Below are 26508 nucleotides of genomic sequence, written 5' to 3'. Positions count from 1 at the left end.
ACCCTCAAAGACTATGGCTCCAAGCATGGTCTAAGGATCAGCAGCATCTGTGTCACCTGGGAGTTTGTTAGAAATATAGAACCTTGAGACACACTGCAGTTCCTCACACTACATTTTACTAAGATCCCAGGTGGTTAGCAAGAAATCTAAGACAATCAATAAAATACCAAATCTCTCCATGAATTGAAAGATTTCCTAGGAAAATGGTAGATTTGTAGCCTTGTCAGTCACATAGTAGAAAATCAGAAATACCTTTGGGGTTGATTTGAAATATGCAAAGTATAGAGCTAGGATGGATCTTTAAGGAAGGAGAAACAAGAACCAAAATTTTAATTAAAAATGAGTTTCCAGAACTCAAATCTTGAAATTACAAAATGCTTCATTTACCACCACCTGCCTCCTTCTCTCCTAATTTGTTCTATGCCTCCTATGCCATAGGTATGTGAACTTTTGTTCCCACCAAATTCACGGATGGGTGTGAAATTTCAATTTATTTGAACAGGAGTACATCAACATAACATAGGGAAGAGTGATGCAAGGGTGTCTTCACCGCTCACAAAAAGCAATGAAAGGGCCTCTTGAATTGTCAAGATGGGATGATTGTGCCAGAATTTGAAACTCACCATGTTTTGGCTCACAAGAGTGCTGTCACATTTCTTGAAACTGGGCTCTAGCTGAGATTTCCTTGGAGTTCCTAAATGTGTGGCTCTCGCTATTGAGTCAAAGGTTGTGTTGACTGAAAAAGAAAAAAAAAAAAGCACAACGTGAGGGTTGTAAGTTAAGTTTTATTTGGGACAAAATGAGGGCTATAGCCCAGAGGCAGCATTTCAGAGAGCTCTGAGAAACTGCTCCAAAGAGTTAGGAGGGAAGGTTGGTATATGTGTGATGAAGGAGAAGAAGGGAAGTACCTGAAATCAGGCACACAGTTGACAGGAGGTTGCTGCTAGTCTCCTGAAAGCTACTTCTAGTCGTGAGGAGCAGATGTCACAATGAAGGGTTTTAGTGTATTTAGGGTTTTAGATATGAGGGTTTTAGTGTATTAGGGTTTAGTGTATTTAGGGTTTTAGATATGAGGAGATGCAAGAATTGGACGCATAAAAATCTCCTGAAAATAATCTATCTGAAGAGCTGTTCTGCCCGTTTTCCCAGAATATAGAGTGCCTCACCTCCTGATCTCCACCCTGAACTCTTCTAGGGGATGTTGAGTGTCAGTAGCTATAGCAACTCATGATTTAATTCTTGTAGAGGTAGATGGCAAGTGCCAATTTCTGTTGACTGTGTATTTATCCTCAACTTCTTCAATCACATTTTTAGTATTTTCCTCATGTACCTCAATGCCCTCAGCTCCTTCTTTCATTTGGTATGAGGCAATTAATTAAACAGGTGTTAATACATCTAGACAGTCTGCATGGAAAGCGAATAATATAAGCAGCCCAGGTCCTTTCCAAAAGGTTGAATTTCCGAGAACCCTGTTTAGTGAGATGTTTTTCCCTCTTTCCCATTTCTTAACTCACTTGGGCATTGCTGGCTATTTCCGTCCTTTAGAAAATGACAGCAGTGTGATGTACAATAGCAGGACTTCTAACCAATATTTCATTGTGTCATACAGGGACCGCGCAAGCTGTGTGTTAAAGAGATGAACAGTGGCATGGCAAAAAAGCAGGCCTGGCTTATAAAGAACAAAATCAAGGCTTTCTATGCTGCAGTGGCAGCAGATTGTTTCAGGGATGGAGTTAGAAGCCTCCTTCAGGTAAGGCTGGCATTGAGGGAATGAGAACAAAGGCCAAAGGCAATTAGCACTCCATTTTAATGAAGTTCCCACATGGAATGGCTCCAGGTAGGCAGATGAGCATCAGAGATCAATGCAGATGGTTAAGGAATTCATTTCGAATTCCTGGGGATAGGCAAAGCTACAACAAAAGCAGAGAGGTTCCATTACAATGAACTATGGGTGATACACTGGAAATGGAAAATGAGGTTGCCTTTGGCCAACAGCATACATTCTGTCCCCATACTTATTGAAATGCAAATTTGTTCTGTTAGTTGACGACATTCAAGATCCTATTAAAACTTCAAACTATTTTTACATCTCATACTGCATATAGCAATGCTCAAGTCAGGCATTCTTTTCCTTTTGTCTTTTGCAAATGGTGTGAGGGCAGCTGCAAGACTCGACTAAATAAATGCCTGGTGATCTGGATGTAAAATCTCTCTCTCCTCCTAAATTATTTCCAGAATATTAAATAAAATGTAATAATCTCTATGGTTGAGCATGGAAGCCCGTAATTCCTCCATTTTTTTCTCCCTTAGTCTTTCCTTTTTCTCCCCTTCTATGATAAATTATAGAATTTTTCTCTAGTTCTGATTTTCATAATCTAAATTATGTCAGAGAATTCTAAAACAATCCAAGAGAATCTCAGAAATTGTAGGCTTTGCTTTCTAATAATTTTGGCTTTAATATGGTTGGAAAAACCTGATTCTACATATAGCAAATGATGTTTTTAGCTTTAAGAGTTGTCATATACAGGAGTGTCAAAATTCAGGATTGCATCCAGGTAACTCTAAGAGCTTATGTAGGCAGGAAAGGAAAAAAAAATTGATTAAATTGTAATATTTTAGAGAATAAGAGTATTTGATACATTCCTGTCTCTAATATACCTGAAGAGCACTTAACAAAGTAACTGCACATTAGGGAAACCATTTCTGAAAGACCTATTACCCCCAATGAGTCTCTTTTCATCTGCTATTAATTTGCTAAAGCATGGAAATAGATGTCACTGCAAGATTCTGATTTTTCTTTCAGTAGTGAGTTACCACTTTTCAGTAGCTCTTTGGTTAGATACATTGAAAAGGTTGTACATTTAATGTAAAATTATCATGGGAGATTAGTAAAATAATAAAAATCTCAACTAGGAATAAGAGGACAGACATAGAATAAGAATAGGGAAACAAAAGACATTGGTATGGAAAACAATTCGTATATTAATCCTGAAGAAATTGTAAAAAGTTGGACAATGCACAAAGCTTGTTCACATGAATTTTCTCAAAGAAAAGTGGAGTACAGAGGGGTCATGACATAAAGGGTAGGACATGGTGTGAAAGGGAAGCACTGAAAACTCTGCCATTTTTTATAAAGCCTTCTTTGCACCTAGGAAATCGTGATACAAATGACCATATCCGCAAAGCATAGTCATGGAAAAGACTATATCCATATGTCATATATCTGCTAAGAGCCAGATGATAGCATTAAGAAGCTGTCTTACTACCTGTACTTTTTTTTTTTTTTTTTTTTTTTTTTTTTTGCTTTTTAGGACTGTACCTGTGACATATCAAAGTTCCTAGGCTAGGGGTTGAATCCCAGCTGTAGCTGCCAGCCTACACCACAGCCGCAGCAATGCTGGATCTGAGCTGCATCTTTGACCTACACCACTGCTCACAGCAATGCAGGATCCTTAACCCACTGAGCAAGGCCAGGGATTGAACCCACAACCTCATGGTTCCTAGTCGGATTTGTTAACCACTGCACCACGACGGGAACTCTGCTACCTGTACATTTCTAAGGGCGATACATCAAATGCGGTGGAGGCAACCACACAGGAACCCTCTATCAACGCCTTCTACTTGCTACTGTCCCCTTGAAAATGTCCCCCTTTGGTCACTTGTTTCACTATTCCCATGTCTCAGAATATCCTTCCTTCACTTCCACTGCTCTCCACACATTTACTTGGCAACGTCCAACCAAACTGCAAGATCCAAAACAAATGCCACCTCTCCCGCAAAACTACTCATGAGTAGTTCTTTAGCCAGAATTCAAATTTTCTTTCTTTATGCTTCCATATGATTTCTTACTGCATTTGCCCTTGAGTTATAATTATTTGTATGCATCTTGTCACCTCAACCTTATTCTAAGCTCCTTCAGGCCTCACAACTCTCTGTCAGCACCTAACATAGCACTTTGCAATTAATAGGTGTTCAGTAATATTGCTGGATTAAATTTAATTATCTGGAAGCCATATCTTGTCATCTAACGGGGGAATGAAACTTCTGATATGGAAGATGGCTATTAATGATACTGTTATGTAAGAGGATTAGGTTCTGGAAACATAGTTCAGTTATTCTTTAATACATAAGTAGAAGTTTCAGTGATCTTTCTATGTAAGAATTTTCCAAACATGGATTTTATTGCTAATGACATTATGGATACAGCAGGTAGAAATGAGCTTTGAACCACTAAGTTACAACATGCATGCCAATAGTGAAGCCGACCCTCACTTGATTTTAAATTATTGAACCATTTTAATGAGTGTATCAGAAGAAATGCAAATGACTGCTAATTTAGAAAAGCTACATTTCTGTCATCTAAAATCCATTTATGGCTGAGATAATTTAGAACTAATCTTTCTATTTTATGCTTGGGTACGGGCATGAAGGACATGCACTAAAATGTAATCTAATCTTCAGAATCTTCAGAACATTACTTCAGTGCTCTTTTGGACATTATTTTTCATTTACAGTGGTAGTTTCCTAGTCCGGTAAGGACTGCCCATATGTTTATCTCCTCTGTTTAGGCCTCGGGCTTAGGAAGAATGAAACCAAACACTCTGGTGATTGGATATAAAAAAAACTGGAGAAAAGCTCCCCTGACAGAGATTGAAAACTACGTGGGAATCATACAGTAAGTGATGGCTTTCAAGATGTGCTCTTGTTGATAAAGCACTAAACAGAGCAGTACATAACTGACACTGTCATACAGAATAAACTGCCCAAGAAGAGAACATTCCCCTGGTACTCTGAATTCTTTACTAAAGTGAAAAAAACACTGCCAAGAACAGAACTTGAGGGAATCATAGCATCAGAGGAGGTAGGGTGGGAGAAGTTTCAGGTCCAAGAAAAAGGTAAATATTAAGGGCTACAATCTTAAAACCTATTTATTTATTTATTTATTTTTAGGACTGCACTCTCAACAAATGGAGGTTCCCAGGCTAGGAGTTGAGTCAGAGCTGTAGCTGCCGGCCTAGGTCACAATCATAGCAATGCCAGATCTTAGCTGCTTCTGCGAACTACACCACAGCTCATGGCAACACTGGATCCTTAATTCGCTGAGTGAGCCCAGGGATCAAACCCACATCCTCATAGATACTAGTTGGATTCGTTTCTGCTGCACCACAACAGGAACTCCTTAAAACTTATTTAAAAGATTAAAAACAAAGGCTACCTAGGTAAGGAAGGCATTGTTCTTTCCAAACCCTTGGAATCTCGGGCAGGCTGGTGTGCCCAATTCAGTCACTGCCTTATCTCGAGCCTTGGGTAGAGAGTTTTCAGCCCAGAGCCTCAGCTCTCTCTTTGCTGATATGATAATTCAACATATCAGGTGCCTCGGCCATGTTGCAGTGTTGGTATAGGGATGAAAAGTGAGTTTTAAAAGGTATGTGACATCTAATATTTAAGAGTTGAAGAAGTCTTGGGATAGGAATAAGAATGATAATCCTCAAAAGACTAGCCAGCACCAGGCTATTGTCCTTAAAGTGTCTTATCCCACTTAATTCTCACAAGGAGCCTTTAAAGTAAGTACTGGTACTGTTCTCATTTTATAAGTAGAGACACAGACATTAAAAATTAAGAAAAACGTGGCAGAATGAGTTAAGGATCCAGCCTTGCTGTAGCTGTGGCATAGGTCACAACTGCGGCTCTGATTCAGTCCCTGGCCTGGGAACTTCCAGATGTCCAAAGAAAAAAATTAAGAAAAATGCAGAAAATGACAGAGTTTTATAAGTGACAGATTCCCACCCAGGACCAACCAAATTCAAAGTTTAAACTAATGACCACAATGCTATGCTATCTCCAAAAGCACATGTATACCCCAAGTATTACCTGGCTTGGTTTCTTCTTTGGGGCAAAAGAAAACAATTTCTACATATACAGAGAAGCTCAGGGTATCCTCAGTGACCATCTAGAAAATTGAGCCTTTCTTCCAGCTTGAAAATATTTAACCAGCTTGGTCTCAAGGAGGGATGTGGGGGGGCAGTGTTAGCCATTCCCAACAGCCATCATTTGGGTCAGGAGCTCCTGAAAATGGGAAATTTCCTCTGTGTGGGGTCTGACTTCACTCTAATTTCATACTACAGGATAGAGACTGTGCTGAGAGGTCTGGCTGCACTTAAAAGTCCCCTCCCCTTTAAACAAAGCATATACACAGGGCTTCTTATATGAGGCTCTGCCCTCCAGGTCCTTCCAGAAGGGGCATCATATTTATCATGATTGGAGGATTTTAGGGAAAATAGCAAAAATATTCTAAAATTAGTTCTACTAAAAAGAAGCATAAGAAAATAATTTTCATCTTCTGAAATTATAGGCATTATTGACAAGATAAAAATTCACTTAATAGTCCTCCTAACCTGGGGAACCAATATATTAAATGCATTCTACTGAAATGTGTTCCCTAAACATAAAAGGCCTGGATGCCACATGCTGTAGTCTAGCTGCTGCTCGTGCTCTAAGCTCAGTAGGTTAAGGCTAAACCAGGTGATCAGGGACAGAATTTTGCCAGGCTTAGCAAACAGCATTCTGATATATTTAGACTCACAGTCAATCGCTGACCAGATGTTCTTGGAAATAGATTAGATCTGCTCTGTCATCCAGATTCTTCAGTAGAATTTCATCCTCACCTTTGGGAACAAAAAGGAGTGGAGCAAATAGGAAGAATTAGGTAAATCTTCAGAGAGTCCATTAGTTGATACAAAATTATCTGAGTACTTCTTCCAATCTCCTGACCATCTGAAACATTCTAAAAATTTCAAAGGACGAAAATAATCAAACCTAGTAATATTACGCTGAGGAGACTCCTGGCTTTTATATGAAATTAATAATTGGTCTTTTTGGTAATAAAGTTTTGTGTTAAGGTGGCTTAAATTTGTATTAGTATAAAACTTCGCTGGTTTGGCAAAGTGAAATGACTTCATTACATTATTGAAATTACTTCATTATAGCAATGGATGTAACACATCCATATTTTATTTTCCTTTCTAACTTTTTCATTTTGTTTTATTTATAACAAAGCGAGTGTTATTATTAACGTAAAGGGGTATCACTACAATAGTATAATATTTTACCATTTTTCTTTGAATAAAAAATTTTTAATTTATGGAATATTCTTAAGTATGGTTTAATTTTAATTAGAATCTGTATTAGTTTCACGGGCTGCTGTAACAAATTACCTCAAATTTAGTGAGTTACAAATTTGTTAGCTTACAATTATGTAGATTAAGAGTCTGACACCATTTTCCTGAGTTAGAATCAAGGTATGGGCTGGGCTGAATTCCCTCCTGGAGACCCTAGGAGAGAATTCCTGGCCTCACCTCTGCTAGGTTCTAGAGGCTGCCTATTGCCTGTGGCCCCTTCCTCCATCTTCAAGGCTCTAGATGGGTCAAGTCCTTCTCATACCACATTAGGCTGATCTCTTCTGCCTCCCAGTTGCATTTTTAAGGACCCTTGTGATCACACTGGGCCCACCCAGAATATCCAATATAGTCACTCCATTTCATGGTTCTTAACTTAATCACATCTGCAAAGTCTTTTTTGTCATGTAAAGTAAAACATTCATAGATTCCAGGGATTAGAATGTGGATGCCTCTAGGGATCTAAAATTATTCTGCTCAACACAGAACCCAAATATTTTTTGTGGAACACACAGTCTACATTTTACAATCAAGGACAATTAGAAACAGATTTATAAGGAATTTACTTTGTTTACTTTGTGGCAATGCCAGATCCAAGCCATGTCTATGACCTACAGCACAGCTCTCAGCAATGCCAGATCCTCCACCCACTGAGGGAGGCCAGGGATTGAACCCATGTCCTTATGGATTTGTTTCCACTGCACCACAACCGGAACTTCTAGAATGGATCTTTTTTTAAGTGAAGATCACTTATGGTTCAAATTTAGAATGGATATTCATATTATACTGAACTTATTCATATCGTTATTTGAAAGTTCAGGTTTACCTTGGCTAGAGACTTGTTTGAGTATTGAGAGATAATTACAACCTGAATTATGTCTGGGAAAGGGCAATGGAACAGAAATGTTCCCTGGGCTTCTGATCCATGAAAGATTGAACAAAGGAACTCACAAGAATACTTCAAATGAACTCAAAGTACTAATTGATTTGCCCAATATTTAAAGGGGAGAGAGAAAAAAAATGTCCTACAAGAGCAAAAATAAGAGTTCCCATCATGGTGCAGTGGAAAGAAATCCAACTAGGAACCATTAGGTTGCGGGTTCAATCCCTGGACTCGCTCAGTGGGTTAAGGATCTGGTGTTGCCGTGAGCTGTGATGTGAGTCACAGACAAGGCTCAGATCTGGCATTGCTGTGGCTGTGGTATAGGCTGGCAACTGTAGCTCCGATTCAACCCCTAGCCTGGGAACCTCCATGTGCCATGATTGTGGCCCTAAAAAGCAAAAAAACAAACAAACAAAAAAAAAGCAAAAAACAAAACAAAACAAAACAAAAAACAAAGAAACAAACAAACGATAAAACAGAAGTAAAAGAGCAAGGCTTTCTTTCCCTTCTAGATGATCTACTAATTCTGTTGGGCTGGGTTAGAGAAGGTACAACAGCCAACTTCAACAGGGTAGAGTTGCCATAAAAAAAAAGTGTTGTTACTAATGTGTTTTCAAAGTCAATAGTGAAAGTCCTTTAGAGGAACTAGAGACATTTTTAACTGGGATGTTATGATGTTATGATGTCAAACATATTGTAGGATTCCTCCTCAACGGGTAAGAGGTTTGACTGGTAAGTTCAGAGGCTTTTTGCAGCCTTGAAACTTCTAAATATTTCAGTGATTCCTTTGTTTACAGTAGAAAAGAATGAAGTATTTTAAATAATAAAAATTCTAATCTTAATCAAAATTCTAGTTGTTTGAATGAAGTAGTTACCTTTACTCACAATACATTTTTTTAAAGGCATAAAGGGAAAACAAACAGAAAAGGCATCAGCTCTTGACTATGTTCAAAAGTGAATTTTTGTAGTTTAATTATATTAAGTCCTAGAAGCAAGTTTAGTATTAGTCCGAATCCTGAGGATTAAAGGAGTCATTTAAATCACTAATAACTTTGCTTCCGCTTTCAGTGATGCATTTGATTTTGAGATTGGTGTTGTCATAGTCAGAATCAGCCAAGGATTTGACATCTCCCATGTTCTTCAGGTGCAAGGTATGTACTTTCTTTATTCAACAAATATTTATTGAGCAACTCTTCCATGCTTGGCATTGTTTTAGGTGTTGGCAGTGGTGGTGGAGAGGGGGGATAGTGCAGAGTCCAATACAGACAAAACCTTCTAACAATGCAACTCCTGTTCTTGTGCTCACTTGAGGTGTGTACACTTTCCCTGTGTTTCCCAATTGCCAGCACAAGTGGCCTTTGTCCTGCTAACCAGAAATATACAATAATTCAGGGAAGTTTAAACTATTCTTCTCATCCCAAAATCACAAAGCCAGTATCACTGAAAATAAATACCTTCTATAAAATAAATTGCCAAATTAATTTTTGCAAGATGTTTCAGAAAAATTAAGATTAATTATGTCCTTGGAAAACCGTGTATTTTGTTTTTAAGAGCCTATGATCTGGTTTGTCACTAACAGGGAAATGAGCCTGAAGGTATCATGCTCTGAATCACTAATTTACATTGGAGGCAGAAACACTAATTCAGATTAGTGATTCTAATTTTTCCCTGTAGAAGATTCCATATACTACTTGTTTAGTCTTAGAGTTTAAATACATCCTTTCATGTATGGAGTGAAGGACACATCTAAAATATTAGGGGAGGTTAGTAATTCATACTTATCTCTTTAGCTGAACTTCACAATAGAGTCCACTGACAAGATGACACTAAAACAAAAGGATATTGGGCAGGGGGTGGTCTCTCTTATGTATCAAGCAAGGTATATGTGTCAGTGCTGGGTAGACTAAGACTGATAAGAATCTGTATCTTCAAAAGACTCAGTCTCATAATGGAAATGTATGTACTATTAGTTTGATAATAGGTATATTAGTAGAGTATTAGGAAAATAGAAAAGGGGCACTCTCAGAAGGCCTCTTGAAGGAAATACCTTTTATTTTAGATCTAGTGGATGAGTAAGAGTTAACTAGGTAATGTTGGGGGAGAGGAAAATGAGAGTTGGAGCAATGGTATTCCTGCCAAAGAGGAGAGCATTAGCAAAGATATGAAGACAGGGGACTCTGGAGGAATGTGATATGTGGGTAACCAGAAGCCAACTGGTGTTACTGAAGTGAAAATTATGAAACAGACCATAGTGAAAGATGAGGCTGCTCTTATAAGATCCTGATTTTTTTTTTGCAAAATAGGTAGAAATATTTAATTACATTGGTAAAGCTTAATTAAATGATGATCCTGATTTTTTTTTTTGGTCTTTTTGCTATTTCTTGGGCCGCTCCTGCGGCATATGGAGGTTCCCAGGCTAGGGGTCGAATCGGAGCTGTAGCCGCCGGCCTACACCAGAGCCACAGCAACGCGGGATCCGAGCTGCGTCTGCAACCTACACCACAGCTCACGGCAACGCCGGATCGTTAACCCACTGAGCAAGGGCAGGGATCGAACCCGCAACCTCATGGTTCCTAGTAGGATTTGTTAACCACTGCACCACGACGGGAACTCCCTGATCCTGATTTTAAAGACCTCATTTGCTGTATCAAAAAGTGTGTACCATATTCTGCCAACAAGGAGGATCCACTAAAGAGATTTAAGGGAGGGAATAATATGGTGAAATTTGGGTTTTAGATCTCACACTATTTCAGTTACACAGGGAACAGACTAGAAGAGGACTGAAATAGAGACAGAAACACAAATCAAAATGAGTTTTAAAGTAATCAAAACAAGAGAAGGTAACAGCCTGGACTAGAGTGGCTCCTCTCAGGGGATGGGGAGTAAAGGACAGAAACACTGTGGAGGTAAAAAGAGCAACATTTGGGGTTTGAAAGGATGTGTAGGATATGGGAGAGGGAGGAGTGAAAAAAGATTCCCTGGCTGACCAAATGAACGGTGGTGCTACCACCAGAAATGGAAAACAGAAGAGGAAGAATAGGTTTAATGAACAGATGCATGGTTCAGTTTTTTCCTGTGGGAAATCCTACTGGAAATAGCCAGTCCTAAAAGAGAAATCTGAGCTGGAGTGGTTAGAAAAGTAAAGGAACCAGGAGTGTCCAGTGTCATAGAAGCCAAGGGAGCTGAGTGCTCAAAATGAGAAGAATCATCAGCATTGTCAAATACAGCAAAAAATACCTGTAAGACCGTGAATGAAATATAACTGACATGGCGTAGATAATCTTAGAACAATATCTGTAGAGCAGTGTGGTCAGAATCCAGAATGCAGTGGGTTAAGGAGAGAATGTGAGAGGATGAAGCAGATAACATGGGTAGGGCCTACCATCATGAGAAGTTAAGGAGCCAAGGAGAGGAATGAGGTTGAGGAATTTTACTGCAGGAAGACCTGTGGACATTTGAGTGGGAGAAAGTCTTGTTTCCAGGCTGAAAATATGGGCTCAAGGCAGTAGGAGAAATTGAAGATGAGAGTAATGAAAGAGATGAAATTTAAAAAAAAAAAAAAAGGAGAAAAAAAGGAAATAAAAAGAGATGAAGTTATGGAGCAAGATTCTGGAAGAACAGGAAGAATCAAGGGAAGGGCATGAATGGAAGAACCGGCCTGATTCAGAAGAAAAATGTTTCTTTTTCTAAAATCAGAATTACAAGGTGGAGCTTGATGGAGAGCTATGTGAATACGTGAGAGTCGAGTGGTAATTGAGAGAGATCATGCACAATAATCTCATTTCTCTCTGTGAAGTTGAAGCAATTTTGCTAGTTGTCCACTTTTTTCTCTAGTGGCATTTGGTCTCCAGGGTAGAGAGGATCAAGGTTTTGCTGGTAGGTTCACAGGAAGGAGACACATGCCAGAGTTTTGAGAGCGTAGGCTCCTGATGGGCTCGGGTTCAGCTTGGTCGTTTCACAACTGACACCATCATAACAGAAGGGAACTGAGTGGATCTGGTAAATTTTCTGATCCAACAATTCTTGTATTGCAAAGGAGGAAGAAAATGAAGAAATTAGAAATCAAGCATTTGTATAAGATGGAGAACCACTATCTGATATATATATTTTATGATTTTGTATGAAGAGTTTTAAAAAATAAAACTGAGAATTTCTTTTTTTATGCCCCTTTTCTCTTTCATGGACCTTTTCTATCTCCAGGTCAGATATATTCATTCCGTGTGGTGTTAATGATTAATTTACATTCCTTCTTAGTAGAACTTAATCCATTAGTGGCAACAATAGCTAACATTTTTGAGCACTTACTATTCACCATGTATTATACTTCATGTTCATATATATTATAACAATTATCATTCTGACTACCCTATCAGGAAAATATTATCATTGTCCCCATTTTATGGCTAATAAAATTGAGACTTATCTAAGATTCATAGCGCTAGTAATTAGTTGAGCTAAGAGTCAAAATGATGTCTGTTTGAAGGCTCTATTCTGCCTTTTTAAAGGAGAGCTAGAGAGGACAGTGATTTACATAATGAGAAACAGAGGTGAAATCTGAGAGATGGAGATGGAACAAGACTATTTCCAACTATTCCTGTAAAAGCCCAGCATAGGGGTTGCCTGTCTATGGTAGGATCGACATGACGTTAAGGAAAAGTACAAGAATCTAATATTAAGAGACCTTGGAGTTCGCTGGTGGCCTAACACTTAAGGATTTGGTGTTGTTATTGCTGTGGCTCGGGTTTGATCCCTGGCCAGGGGACTTCTACATGCCATAGATGCAGCCAAAAATACATAAATAAATAAAATGGAGATCTGTTCTGTTGTTAACTTTCTACATTAGACTTTAATTTTTTCTGTCTTTTGTATTGTATTTTTCCATCTGAAAAATGAGGATACAAAATACAATTTGTATTAAATTACACATTTGCTTTGTATGTTATGCTGATCTCTTAAGCTGAAAGATGTGATATAGCTCCTACCCCTCACTGCTCTGTCTGCCAAAAGGCACCATCAATTTAGTTCTATAATGCAATACAGCAAGCAAATTCTGTATGTTTCTGAAAAACCCCTGGCAGTGAACTGCATCCCCTTTTAATTTCCCATGGGATGTATCTGATTTATATCCACTTTGATGTTTGAAATATTTCTGCTTCTTAGTCAAGAAAGGCAAAATACAGTTGGATGCTAATAAAATAATTATAAGTACCAATTATCTGGAGCAAACCAGAAAACAATGTACACAAATACATGAACATACAGAAAAGCAACACCATAATGATAAAAATTAATTTTACCCCACATTTCCACGCATTGTTTTGAAGTTTATGCAATTTATGACACAATCTTCACATTAGATTTTGAATTGGAAGAAACAGGCTTGCATTTCATTGTATTATACTGTAATACAGGGCTTAATAAAAGCCGGATAAATCTTAAGTATTGCTTTACACTATGTTAATGATTACCGTGATAGCTTTTCCAACACAGATGCCATAGTGTCATCACAGATTATAAGTTAAAAGAAATATTAGCAATTCAGAGCACCCATATATGGTAGTTAATAAAGCAGTGAATAGAAATCAACTTTACAGGTAATTTACCAGCTAATGACAATTATTTCTATACTGTACACAGGCTGATGTGAGGAGAATAACTTTCTATGTAAATAAGATTGATGCTCAGAGCATTATAAGTTGTATACTGCAGTAATTAGTCCAATACTGATGGCTGATATTTTCTCTTAAGAAATTAATTTATTACATGACAACACAAAAGAATTCAGTATTTCACATTGTTCACTCCCCATGAGTATTTAGCAAGTTTGCCAACTACAACATAGAGTCCAAATTGTACTGGTAGGAAATAATGTGATGAAATGTGATTTGCAATATATTGCGATCAAGCGTTCTGTGTAAGTACTGCACAATTTACAGCCATCTCAGAGCAGAAGATTCTGCTGTGTCTGATGGAGTGGCTTAGCAAAATAAAGACAGATGGAGTGTAGTAAATAATTACTTGATTGGAAGGCGACCACTACATTATTGCTTCCTGCTTTCAATTCAACTAGACTTCAACTAGGGTACGGCGCATTGATTCATGTGAGCATTTAGAGCTTTGAGTTGACTGACCAGGAAAGAATCATAATTTAATAATTAGTAAAGAAAAAAGATGCTGTGAATTCAGAGGGGATGTGATTCCTCAGTGGGTTTCCCTGCTCTCCCTTCTGTTGTCAGATAATTGACTACTCTCCATTCTTAGGATTCAAACTGAACTGTAATGTGTAGACTCCTGTCTATTGCTAAAAGTCATTGTTAAAAAAAAAAAAAAGACTGGGAATAAACCATTCGGGAAAATCTTGACGAGGTTAAATTTCAAAATAGTCACCCCAGTTGCTTACCATACAATCAATTTATAAAGCATTAGAAAATAAACTAACCACTGTTCAAGTGGCTTTGGCATTTGCATGAAGATACAGCTGAGGATTTGTTCTTTGTTCCTCCTGTGAGAATGTTTTGGGATTATGGATGAAGACCTGGTTAGAAACTCACTCTGAACTAATAGATCCTAAAAGTCTGAGCTTTTTCCTCCATCATTAGAACCTCAGGGATTCTCCTCATCTTGGAATGAGAGAAGGGCAGGTTTTACTCTCTCTTCCAGCAACATAGCTTTGTAGATAGTGATATACTATGAAATTATTTAATATGCAAGATTCAAATTCCTACCATATGCTCAGGTGGTAACCTTTCTAGGGAAAGGACCCCTTTCCTTGACTCTCATTCTTCAGATGAATCCCGCCTATCCTACCTTCTGTTTCAGACCAGCCTGGTTTATACTATCAGCCACTATCAGCCCCTCTTTTTTAACTCTGTATACAGTATTAACTCTACTTCTTTCAGTTTCTTTCAAACATTGTCTTTAAATTTTCCTCTTTGCATATTTTACACACCCCCATGCCTGACAGCTATTCATTTGTTTTGCTTCCTATATTATAGAGATAATACTTGCAAATGTTTTGTACTATATTGAACAAAATTGACCTGTTCTTTTAGTTCAACAAATTATTCTTGAGTGATTATGGTGATGGGCATTAGCAAGGCATGGGCACAACTAAGAATATGGGAAGGTGTGTGGGAAGCCTAAGCACAGGCTCTGGAATCAGAGGGATGGGCCTGGGTTCAATTTCAGTTATTCAAATGGAAATAAGTATAGTACCAACCTCATAGATTTGTTGTTTCAGATGAAAGTATATGATGGCTGCAAAGTATTTGGCCTTGTACTCCACCCAAAATAAACCCTCAATGAATGTTGTAATAAAATATGACATAAATTACCCTCCAGGATTCTGCAGACTAGTGGGGGCTACAACAGACCTGTATGTCAAAACTCTAGTCCATGTCACACAGTTATAGTTACTGGAATGAAGGCTGAGGAAGAATACTGTGGAAATGTGGAGTGTTGTAGAAATTTTTCTGACTGAGAAATTTGGGGATGGTTTCCTTAAAAAATGCAGACTGGCTATTTTTTCAACAGGCAGATTGGCAGTCAGAGCATATCACTGATGAGGGATGGTAGAGAGATGAGCACTAGAATTGGAAACAGAAGACTTGAGTCATCAGCTGTGCAACCTCAGACAAATCACTTGAACTGTCTGAAGCCAAATTTCCTTCACAGTTAAGGAGGGAGAATGCTACTAACGCTGCCTGCATCCTAGTAGTGGTACCGGGATGAAATACGATACTGTTGGAAAGGGCATTGTGAATCCTGAACACAAATGCAGTGGTGGTGGTGGTGATGGTAGCAGTGATAGAATGAGTAATTTTTGGTTAGCTTTGTGGGAATCAGTTTGTATCTCTCCATTCCTCCTTCCCTTGCCTTATCTCCCTTGTGACTAATGGTACACTTTTGCAAGTCAGCTAGTCTGTACTCCTGCTGAAAGAAGTGTTTCCGATGAAGTCTACTTGTGATTTTGTATGCAAATGGAGGCAAGCAGTAGGCCAGATAGATAATTCAGAAGAACAGATAATCAAAATGTCACTTCTACTTAGCACTGAAAAGGGAAAAGGAGGGGGTGGCCAGGAGGAGGCCTTAGATCACCTACAAAGTGATTAATTAAGAATTAACTTTAATAAGAATTTGCAAAATCACTGCAAGAGAGCATATACTATGTGGATCTGAAAATCTAAGATGGCCAAGCAGGCAGATTTTAGCCTTTAGAATTGACTCTGTCAACCTCTGTCTCTGTCGTCTTTGAGGGAACTGCTGAATCTGACTCGTTTAAACAAAGTCTGGTTTTGTCTCTCAGGCCTGGGATTTTGCAGTGTACTCTGTCTAGGATGGGCTTTGTACATACCTTCGAGTAAATTGTTGGAGTAGCTCCCAGTTCACTCAGCCAGCTGATTCCTTACAAAGGAGGATTTATTCTTTTTCCTCTTTTATCCAACCTAGAGGACAAAGAGCATGGCAACTAGTGGCTAATCACAGGGTATGCTCGAGCCTGCCAAAAAACGAAAAGTAAAAGAACCCCCTCCTCAGTGCAACCCTGGCAGTGGTCCCCAAAGCAGCTAATAAATATGCACCTTCCAGATGACTGCAAAGATCAGGTTACCCCATAGCTGACCCCCCACAACACCCCCACAGAGGGGGCAATAGCTAGGGGGCTGTCATCCAGGACAGTGATGTTGCTGTCCCGAGGCAGCCAGCCATGTGTTCCTGTATCCTTAGGGTCTTCTCTTTAAAATGAAAATTTTAAGGGGGGCATGGTTTGGGGGGATTAACTTGGCATTACACCATTTGCCTGAGAGTGTTTACATTCAACTGAAAATGAAGAGTTGGAGGTTAATAAAACAACTCTGAAATAATAGCAACAAGCCAACAGCACAAAGTCCTCGTGGTGGAAAGCACACAGGATTTGGAGACAAGCAGACCTCTTTGCCTTTGAACCCTGTTATTTGCTGGGTGACATCAGATAAATTATTTAATCTTTCTGAGTCTGAGTTTCTTCATCTATAAAATGAGGATAATAATAGTAACTTTCTCAGAGTCATTTGGGAAGGAATAATATACAGCACAGTCCCTGGCACCCAAAGAATGTACAATAACTATTAACTGCTAAAATAACTTCCAGGTTTCTCAAAGTACTTGATTTGCTTTATATGACTAAGCCCCTTTCCAGAAGTTGCACAAATACACTCCCTATAGAAATGCATTTGTTATTTTGTTCTATAAGGAACAACAAAGCACTGTGCAGGAATTGCTGTTTTTTCTTTTTGCAAAGCTGGGAGAGAGAGAAAGGGGAAGGGTTACGATTTTCCATTTCGCAGATAGAAAATCAGAGGCATAGAAAAAGTAAATGACTCGCCTAATGTCACATAAAGCCAGCAGCAGAGCTGTAACTGGTCATGACCCCCAGTGCAATGCAGCTTGTGTTCACTTTTTGAAAGTCAGAGGTAAGCAACTCCTGTCTAAGCTTTAATACCATCTGTCTAATTTCTTAGATTTTCTGCAGCTGCTGGTCTTGAGAACCTTTGAAGCTTTGGGGAAATCACATGGGTGATTTGACCTTAAATCACATGCCACTGGCAAAAGATTAATTGCTAGGACCTGGAAAGGGGCCAGACAATTCCGTGTTGCTGAATAACAGTACCGTCTTGGGATGTGACTGTCCTGACAGATTTAGCTAGTACATAATTGATAAATCTAGAGTTGTATAGCTTTGCTTCCTATATAGATAAGGCAACGGGCTCTGAGGGTTGACATTTACAGAAGCCCTGCCAGTGTTGTGTAACACTGAATCCAGGTTTTCTACTATCTTCCTTGGAACGTGGATCATTTTCTAAGGCTCTGTTCTTAGTAGGCAAGAAGCGGGGATGTGACAAGAGTGCCCTCTTACCACAGTGAGAAAGAATGCCCATCACTCTTTAGCATGGTCATACGACTGCCTACCTTTAACGTCTTATTTGCCCTAATCCAGTGCAGGTTGAGGTCAGAAAGGGATGCAATGCATTACATAACAGCAGTAAGGAATTTTTTGTCACAGTAAGAATCAAAAAAAAAAAAAAAAAAAAAAAAAAAGAAAGAAAAAAAGAAAGGAAAAAGAAAAGAAAAGATAAAAGGCAGCCAGATGCAACATCAAAGCTTGGATAGTGGGTCTAAACCCTTGACAGGATATTTTGCACAGCTTAACTCTTATTCCAGATTTGAGTCTTGTGAGACTCTTTTCAGCGATATGGACTCTGACAGGGGCACAGGAGCCTCAGTTTTAGTTTCTTCCACTTTGGTCACTCACTCCAGAAAGTATTTCACTTATAGGAGAGAATTAGGGTGGTGGATATTTTTCATTGTAATTTGTATATGGAGCCCACAGAGTTTATTATTAGATCCAGTGCTCTTTCCTTAATTCTTGTTCTTTAGTTTTATGTTTCAATTCAGAGGCATTGTGGTGTGCCTGATATACACCTAATATACTTCTGTGATTTTGTCGCTCCCAGTTGTAAAATATCTGGCCCAGTAGCTTAGGCCAACAAATCAGTGGCTTTTGGTATACAAGATCTTATATACACTGGATCTGTTTTTTGTGCTTTTTTGGGGGAAGAGGGGTGTGCTACTAGTGAATAAAGATGGAATTATAGCCTCCCTCACCCTCACAAATAAAAACCCAGTGTCTTCATGTGTTATAACTTAACACATAGAGCTATTTTTCTGAGCTAGTTACAATTTTTCTTAATACAATTTTCTGATCCATATTACTTTTTAATAATCGTTCAGATAAATCATATTATGTATAAATAATCTTACCGCTTAGACACCATTTTTAATATTAAAATCACTTATAAGATTGTTCCTAGAAACTTGCCTGCTCTGAGTTAAGTGATTTTGTCTTCTTTCATTAGATGAGTTGGAGAAATTAGAACAGGAGAGGCTGGCTTTGGAAGCCACTATCAAAGACAATGAATGTGAAGAAGGAAGTGGAGGCATCCGAGGCTTATTTAAAAAAGCTGGCAAGCTGAACATTACTAAGACAACTCCTAAAAAAGGTAAGTGCTTTTAAAACTTAGAAGAACAATTACAAAAAGATCTATGACTTAAGTGTCTGTAGGGGTCAGTAGGTCAGCACCTAAGATGTTGAGGGCACCGAGTATAGGTAAGGGCTGAAAGACATTACCTTAAAGAAGGTAGTATGGCTAAACAGTAGAAGCTATTGTCATTTATCACCCCTTTGTACCATCTTACTGTAAAAATTTTGTTTTGATGGAGTTCCCATCATGGTTCAGTGGAAACAAATCTGACTAGGAACCATGAGGTTGCAGGTTTGATCCCTAGCCTTGGTCAGTGGGTTAAGGACCTGGCATTGCTGTGAGCTGTGGTGTAGATCGCAGATGCACCTCAGATCTTGCGTTGCTGTGGCTGTGGTGTAGGTGGGTAGCTGTAGCTCCGATTCGACCCCTAGTCTGGGAACCTCCATATGCTACAGGTGTGGCTGGCCCTAAAAATCAAAAAAAAAAAAAGTTTAAAATAATAGGAAATTCTAGGAGTTCCTGTCGTGGCTCAGTGGTTAGCGAATCCAACTAGGAACCATGAGGTTGTGGGTTCCATCCCTGGCCTTGCTCAGTAGGTTAAGGATCCGGCATTGCCGTGAGCTGTGGTGTAGGCTGCAGAGGCAGCTTGGATCCTGTGTTGCTGTGGCTATGGCTGTGGCTGTGGCGTAGGCCGATGGCTACAGCTCCAATTAGACCCCTAACCTGGGAACCTCCATATGCCGCAGGAGCGGCCCTAGAAATGGCAAAAAAGACAAAAAATAAATAAATAAATAATGAAATAAAATAATAGGGAATTCTCTGTGGCTCAGGTTTGGTCCCTGGCCAGTGAACTTCTGCATGCAATGAGTGAGGTCAAAAATAAAATAAAATGAAATGAAATAATAATATTTGGCTTGGGTGTCATATAGTGCTTAAGTAGATTCAATGCCATAAAATTGAAAATTCTTTGTTAAGATTGAAAGAGGATAGACATTTAAGTACCCAAACTGGTTTATACACAAACACAGCCTACACACATACACCTTGTAGACATTTCAGGAGATTAAAAGTCAACTGGTATAGATAAATAAGGAATTTAACTAGAATTCTAATTTCAAAAATATATCTATCACAAAACAGAATTCTGAACTTGGAACTTTACTGACACTAATTACTTGCAAATTTTGACAGAATGGTACACTTATCTCTGAATGTTTAGTATAAATCCTGGGAATGGAGGACCACAGAAAGAGACCTTGTTATAAGTTTTCTAAATAGGTGATTCAAGTAACTGATTTATTTCAAAAATTGCTTTCTTTCCAGAAACACCAAAGGTTTGAGTTTAACGAGGTCCACAGCAACCTCTGCTGGTAGAAAATTAGAATGCTAACATTCATTTTTTTCATGCACAAATTAATCCTACAGTTACTGAAGTCATTCACTGGTGTGAGGTCCTGGAAAGATTGTTTCTCTGGTAGGGTCTCCAAATCAAGTAGCAAAATCCAAACTGAGATTCCACAGACTGCTGGTCTAGCTTGACAGGAGCCAACCTTTCAAAGAGGCCCTTCAAAAAAGCCAAATCATGCAAACTATTGCATTTGGAGTAAATTAGCAATGAGATCCTGCTGTATAGCACAGGGAACTATATCTAGTCACTTGTGATGGAAAAATAATGGAGGATAATGTGATAAAAAAAATATATATATATATTCATTTATATATATGAATGACTGGGTCACTTGCTGTACAGCAGAGATTGACAGAACGTTGTAAAACAACTATAATAAAAAAAATTTTTTTTTAAAAGGCCAACTTCTACCCTGGAAAAAGTTTGGTTCTGTTTGCTTATTTTCTTACTATAACCCAAGGACTAAATTTCACCAATAATACAATATTTTTATATATTTACATAGAATTATATGAAAGCCAAATATTTCCCACCTTCAAATATAAGAGGTACCCTTGTGTGCTAGGAACATTCCACCTGCTAGGGAAGAACCTACTGTGTATTGCTCTCCTTAAAATTACATTTTCTAGAAAAATGATGCATTTGAAGCTAAAGTTGGAGGTGTATCAGGATTTCAGGGTATAAATATTAGAATAAGATCATCGGAAAGGAAAGTTTTTGGTGGATTTGTGAGAATTATCTATCCAGCGAATCTGCTCTATGCAACGGAACAGTCTGAAAATCAATGGAAAATTCAGAAGTCATAGCCCAAGACTGTTCTCCAGCTGAAAGGGAAGAGGGAAGCATTAATGTCCTTATTAATGAAAGCAAGACTTCTTTATTACAGAACCCTGTTTCTGCATCACAGTACTTTTTGGTAAAAAATGCACACCTCTGAAAGTCAAAATGTATACTGTTCAGGAAAAAAAAAAAAAAAGATGTTATGCCTTGTTTCTAACACCTTAATTATCAAACAGAGCTCTGAAGCAGACCCTTTTGCTCCTCTGGGCAAAGTTGACTACTCTTGAGTTTTAGATCAGGACTGACTGCCTCCAGGCACTCATACTTGAGTCCTCTGGATGTTTTGATTTGCATGTAAGTGGGGGCAGATTTTGGTCCATTTTGTAAAGATATTTGCTTTCTCCCTTAGCAGTTCTAGGGAGATAGAAACAATAAGAGATAATTGCTTCAGAACTGACAGATCCAAACATGGAAACAGCCAAAGAGAGAACAAAGCAATCTCAGAACCTCTTAGATCAGAGAGGAAGCTCTGAAGAGGCTGTCAGCTCTACTCTAAGCACTGTGTTGACACCACCTCTTTGAAATAGAGCAATGAAGTCACAGCTTTCAAAGACGTGGGGGAAAAAAATATATATATATGTATATATGTGTGTGTATATATACATACCATATATATATATATATGGTGTAGCAAATAGGAACAAGAGTTCTGCTCAAACACTGCCCTAGTTCCCTGGTACAGTTTCATTGTGTCCATGTTACGGTGGGAATTGCATTAAAATTTATTTTTGAGTACTTTATGTGCATACTTAACTATAACTCAAGAAAATGTATTTTTATCCATATTTCTTGGCTTCTTCATTTCATTCACAGAGATTCTAATTGCTCAAATGGCTTTACCTAAGATTCACAAGATTCCTTGAAAAAGAAAAACAGGAGTAATGGTGCCCATGGTGCCTGACACCTTTGTAATCCAGATATTCATGGAATTTATAGCAAAACTGCACTCCAGTGAACAAATTGTCTAATGAAGGAATCTTTCTGAATCTTTTGCTTATCTCTAGAAAACCAGGAATCACATGTCTACTTTTAAGTACATCTGAAAATATAAGTTGAGTTATATCTGAAATCTGGAAAAATTGGAATATTTTGGCTTTTGCCTCAGATAATTTGGTATTGTCATATCTCTAAATAATAGTTCCATTCTGAAACAGATTACTAAGGACCTGAAGAAAAATACACGGTGTTAATGAAAACTGTAATCATAAGATCAATGTCAAATTTATCTGAACAATTAAAGGTGATCTAAATTATTGTGGGATTCGAACTTTCTCTCTCCTTTTGTGGAGAATAGGGCTATTTACCCATAAGTATAAAAAACACAGATTCGAGACCCTTCCTCTGTCTTCCTCAATAGATTTATTGGAAAGTTATTTTGTTTCTTTCCTGAAAAGACAAATGGATGTACTACTTTCTCTTGTTACAGACAGCAGTATTAACACAATCCAGTCGATGCATGTGGGGGAGTTCAACCAGAAACTGGTAGAAGCCAGCACCCAATTTAAAAAGAAGCAAGGAAAAGGCACAATTGATGTTTGGTGGTTGTTTGATGATGGAGGTAAAAAAAAATTTCGGGATATACACTAGGGAGCAGAATTTCTATGTTCATAAATTTAGCAAATTGAATGGGAAGGTTTATGAAAACAATATCAGCTAAAGAATAACATTTCTGAGTTCTCCAAAGATTTAAATTATTTAGGATCCATGAATGTAGGAATGAATAAAGATATAAGGCTGTCCATTTCCTTTCCGTTAGATACACTCATCTTTTCTGTCATAACTTACTCTTTTTTTCAGGGTTAACACTCCTTATCCCCTATATCTTGACTCTCAGAAAAAAATGGAAAGACTGTAAATTAAGAATCTATGTTGGAGGGAAGATCAATCGCATTGAAGAAGAAAAAATTGCGTAAGTAACTTATCACTCATGTGTTAAAACATTTTGGATGTTTGTTGTTTTAATGCTTTAATTTTAAGAACTTAAAGTGTCTTTAAGGCACAATAAATTTTAAGACAAAGCTGCTGAGGTAGGTCTCATGCTTACTTGGTTTCTGGTCAATAAATTATCTGTGTAGTTTTTCTAATCATTGTCTTCAAGTCCTTTTATCCTTTTCTACAAAGGCTTTCAACAAGCATTTGGCACAGAAGCCTCATCTCAAATCTTGAATGAAAGTATCATTATCTTGGACAAGGTTTATTTTGTTCTGACTAGTACATGCATCTGAGAAAGGAAGAGCCTGAAGGAATCTGTGTCTAATAGTTTCTTCTGGGAGCTTCACACCTGTTAATTCATGGCAGTCACTCGAGCACAGCACACTTAGAAGAGAACATAGAGACTGCCTGGATCCAAGCCCCTCTGCCACTGATGAGCTGGACTTTGCAACAGTCACTGCTCATTGGGCCCCTGTTTCTCACTCGTAGTTTGAAAAGGTTTAAATGGATGACCATTAAAAACTCTTCTAATTAAAAAAAATAAATAGTCCCACAGTGTTAAGTCTGTATCTCTTATTAATTTAGTCACAGAGAGTCAATCTGTGGTTGTGAGAGCAACAAACGTGCTTGCTGGAGTGTGGTACATCCAAAGGTCTCTGACGGAAATCTGGACTAAGACCTTTGGCGGCCCTTGGTCCTAGCCCTTCCTGGAACTGCTGCTTCCAGAAATCACAAAATAATGACTGGCTTTTATTCCATAATCTTTCATGTTTCCTCTTGCTCTTATAAAGATATTACATATGTTTATTCCTCATAAGGAGAGTCATACGCAAATGGAAACTACATGGTATCTACAATAATTTATATTTTCTTAAAGCCTCCCATACTTAAGTTCTCGAGAATTGGGCAAGTGATAAAATTTGAAAATGGCTGATGGATAAGATGATAGTGGCACCAGTGTTAAATTTCCTGATTTCAAAAATTGTACTCTGTTTACAAAAGAAAATGACCCTGTTCTTAGGAAATACCCACTGTAGTATTTAGAGGTAAAGGGGCCATGTTAAAGTAAGTCAGGGGCTTGGAAAAGGCCAGCTCACGATACCACACCAATGCTCTGCCTCTGAGGAACCCAAGGCATGCCGAAACCCAGTGAAAACTTACTTTACATGGCAAATACGCACAACTTACTTTAATATGGCGAATATGTGAGAGGTAGAAAGCCAGCAAGCAAGAAAGATTAAAAATAGACAGATATGGAAAGAGAAAAAGAGAATGACGAATCAAATGTGGCAAAATATAAATGACTGGTGAATCTGAGCTTTCTTTGCAGTATCCTTGTAACTCTTTTGTAACTATGAAATTACATCAAAATTTTTAGTTGCTGGGGAGAAAACCCTAATATGTAATATATAATAATTATTAGTTTGTCAGTAACTCTATAAAAATTATTGTCAATAGTCAATAAGTATTGAAACTTTTTTTTTTTGCTCTTTAGGGCGGCACCTGCAGCATATGGAAGGTTCCAGACTAGGGGTTGAATCGGAGCTGCAGCTGCTGGCTGGCCTGTGCCACAGCCACAGCCACGCCAGATCTGAGCCACATCTATGACCTACATCACAGCTCCGGCCACGCCGGATTCTTAACCCACCAAGCGAGGCCAGGAATCGAAGCCGCCACCTCAAGGTTCCTAGTAGGATTTTTTTCTGCTTCACCATGAGAGGAACTCCCTGATGATAAGGAAGAGGGAACAACTCTGCATTATCTTCCCTGGAACATGAATGCAGAGCTTGGTTTGCTGTTTCCAGTGACTGTACCTACAGAAGTTTCTCTGCCTTCTTTGGAATAATTGGGTCCACGCTTATCCATATTCATCAAGTACTATAATGAAAATCAAACACTAACCAAAGCCTTTGTCTGAAAGCTAAGCTGAAATAAGACATGATTGCTTTTGATATCTTAAACACAAAACTCTTTGATTGAAAATAGTTAAATATGCAATGGTGAAGTGTTCCTCTCATCTTTTCAGAATGGCTTCCCTTCTGAGCAAATTTAGGATAAAATTTGCAGACATCCATATCATTGGTGACATCAACATTAAGCCAAACAAAGAAAGGTATGAAATATTTAACAAGATCCTTGTTTATCCGTAGTACTCTCTCTTTCTCTTTTGTGTTTATTATTAGAAGGTAAAAGTGTTATGGATTTACTGCAGTGACTTCCTGATAGGATATAATAAAAAGAGATTTCATATCTTTATGACAGGGCTATCAGGTTCTAATGGAAGGAAAAGGTGTTAAGGTGAAGATGAGCTTGAGAGAGAGAATTGTTGAAACACAGTTTTAGTTAGCATTTTAGAATTGCCCTCCATGTTATTGATTTCTTTGGTGGCAAGAAGAGCAGGAAGCACAAGCTCAGACAATTTAGACCTGAGTAGTCAGGGCAAGTTTTCATTATTATTATTTAGACCTGAGTAATCAGGGCAAGTTACGGGTGGGGCATCCTGGTTGAGGAGCAGATGAGGGCTGCCAAAGGAGGCCTTTAAAACTACCTGAAGCCTGGCAAGAAAATATATTGGTTCCAAAATTTAAAAATGAAAAAAAAAATTGAAAAAGTTGTTTAAATGTCTTCAAAACAACATTATTTTAACCTCATTAATTGTTAAATTTATCAAGTCCATGACATTTGAAAACAATTTGTAAGTTAGCTCTTCACAAAAGTTCCCAGAGGTGCAAGAAAATTGTCTGGAAATTGTAGCGGTTGTAAATTAAACTATTTAGAGCAATAACTCAACAATCATAAAATGTTTTCAGTTGCTTACAGTTCAAAATCATATGTATTATTGCATCTGGATGCCGTTTAGTACCTTTGATTTGGTGTAGAATGGGGCTTCCTGGAGGGGAGAGTAGAAGGAGACACAAAGGTTTCCACATGGCTTAGGTCCTCACTGGCCTCTTGGATCCCTTCTAATTTCCATTGACCATCATTTCTCCTTCCTCCTGCAGTTCTTAATGGGCTGCAACTCCACATTCCTAAAGTTTCTTACTCTTCCCTTATTTTGATTCGTTGTTATCCCTTGAGTTTAATATCTAACTGAACATCATCCAGATTTAAGATGCATTCTTATTGACCAAACAGCAACCTCAAACTTCCTATCATTTGAAGGTATTTATGATTCCTCCAAGGCTATGGGTCAGCTTGACAGAACACCTTATGTATGATAAAAAGATATAATTGACAGGGATGACCTGGATT

The 26508-nt window shown here is 38.2% G+C and overlaps 1 protein-coding gene and 1 long non-coding RNA gene across 19 annotated transcripts in view; one reads left to right on the top strand and one right to left on the bottom strand.

Annotated features, from left to right (window-relative positions):
- The window catches only part of LOC102161909 (uncharacterized), a 144509-nt gene that overhangs the window by 31531 nt on the left and 86470 nt on the right, over nt 1-26508 (bottom strand). For 12 of the 15 annotated variants that reach the window (XR_014811905.1, XR_014811900.1, XR_014811904.1 and 9 more), the window contains 3 exons: nt 16412-16502; nt 6584-6665; nt 624-736 (listed from right to left, as the gene is read on the bottom strand). This is a non-coding gene — a long non-coding RNA (uncharacterized LOC102161909). The remainder of the gene's footprint in view (nt 1-623; nt 737-6583; nt 6666-16411; nt 16503-26508) is intronic. The other 3 variants (XR_014811908.1, XR_014811907.1, XR_014811911.1) reach the window with 1 other exon arrangement.
- Nucleotides 1-26508, top strand: part of SLC12A1 (solute carrier family 12 member 1) — a 90207-nt gene that overhangs the window by 55334 nt on the left and 8365 nt on the right. For all 4 annotated transcript variants that reach the window (XM_085021392.1, NM_001445000.1, NM_001445001.1 and 1 more), the window contains 7 exon segments: nt 1610-1750; nt 4569-4675; nt 9127-9209; nt 18951-19094; nt 22751-22882; nt 23122-23233; nt 25283-25369. In XM_085021392.1, coding sequence (XP_084877518.1) covers nt 1610-1750; nt 4569-4675; nt 9127-9209; nt 18951-19094; nt 22751-22882; nt 23122-23233; nt 25283-25369 — 806 coding nt within the window.

The sequence above is a fragment of the Sus scrofa genome, chromosome 1 (genome assembly GCF_054392235.1).
Source record: "Sus scrofa isolate SSC_HxYL_T2T_F1_AM1 chromosome 1, Sscrofa_HxYL_maternal_Yorkshire_Landrace_v2.0, whole genome shotgun sequence".
Classification (NCBI taxonomy): Eukaryota; Metazoa; Chordata; class Mammalia; order Artiodactyla; family Suidae; genus Sus; species Sus scrofa.
This window is presented reverse-complemented; position numbering and strand designations above follow the sequence as displayed.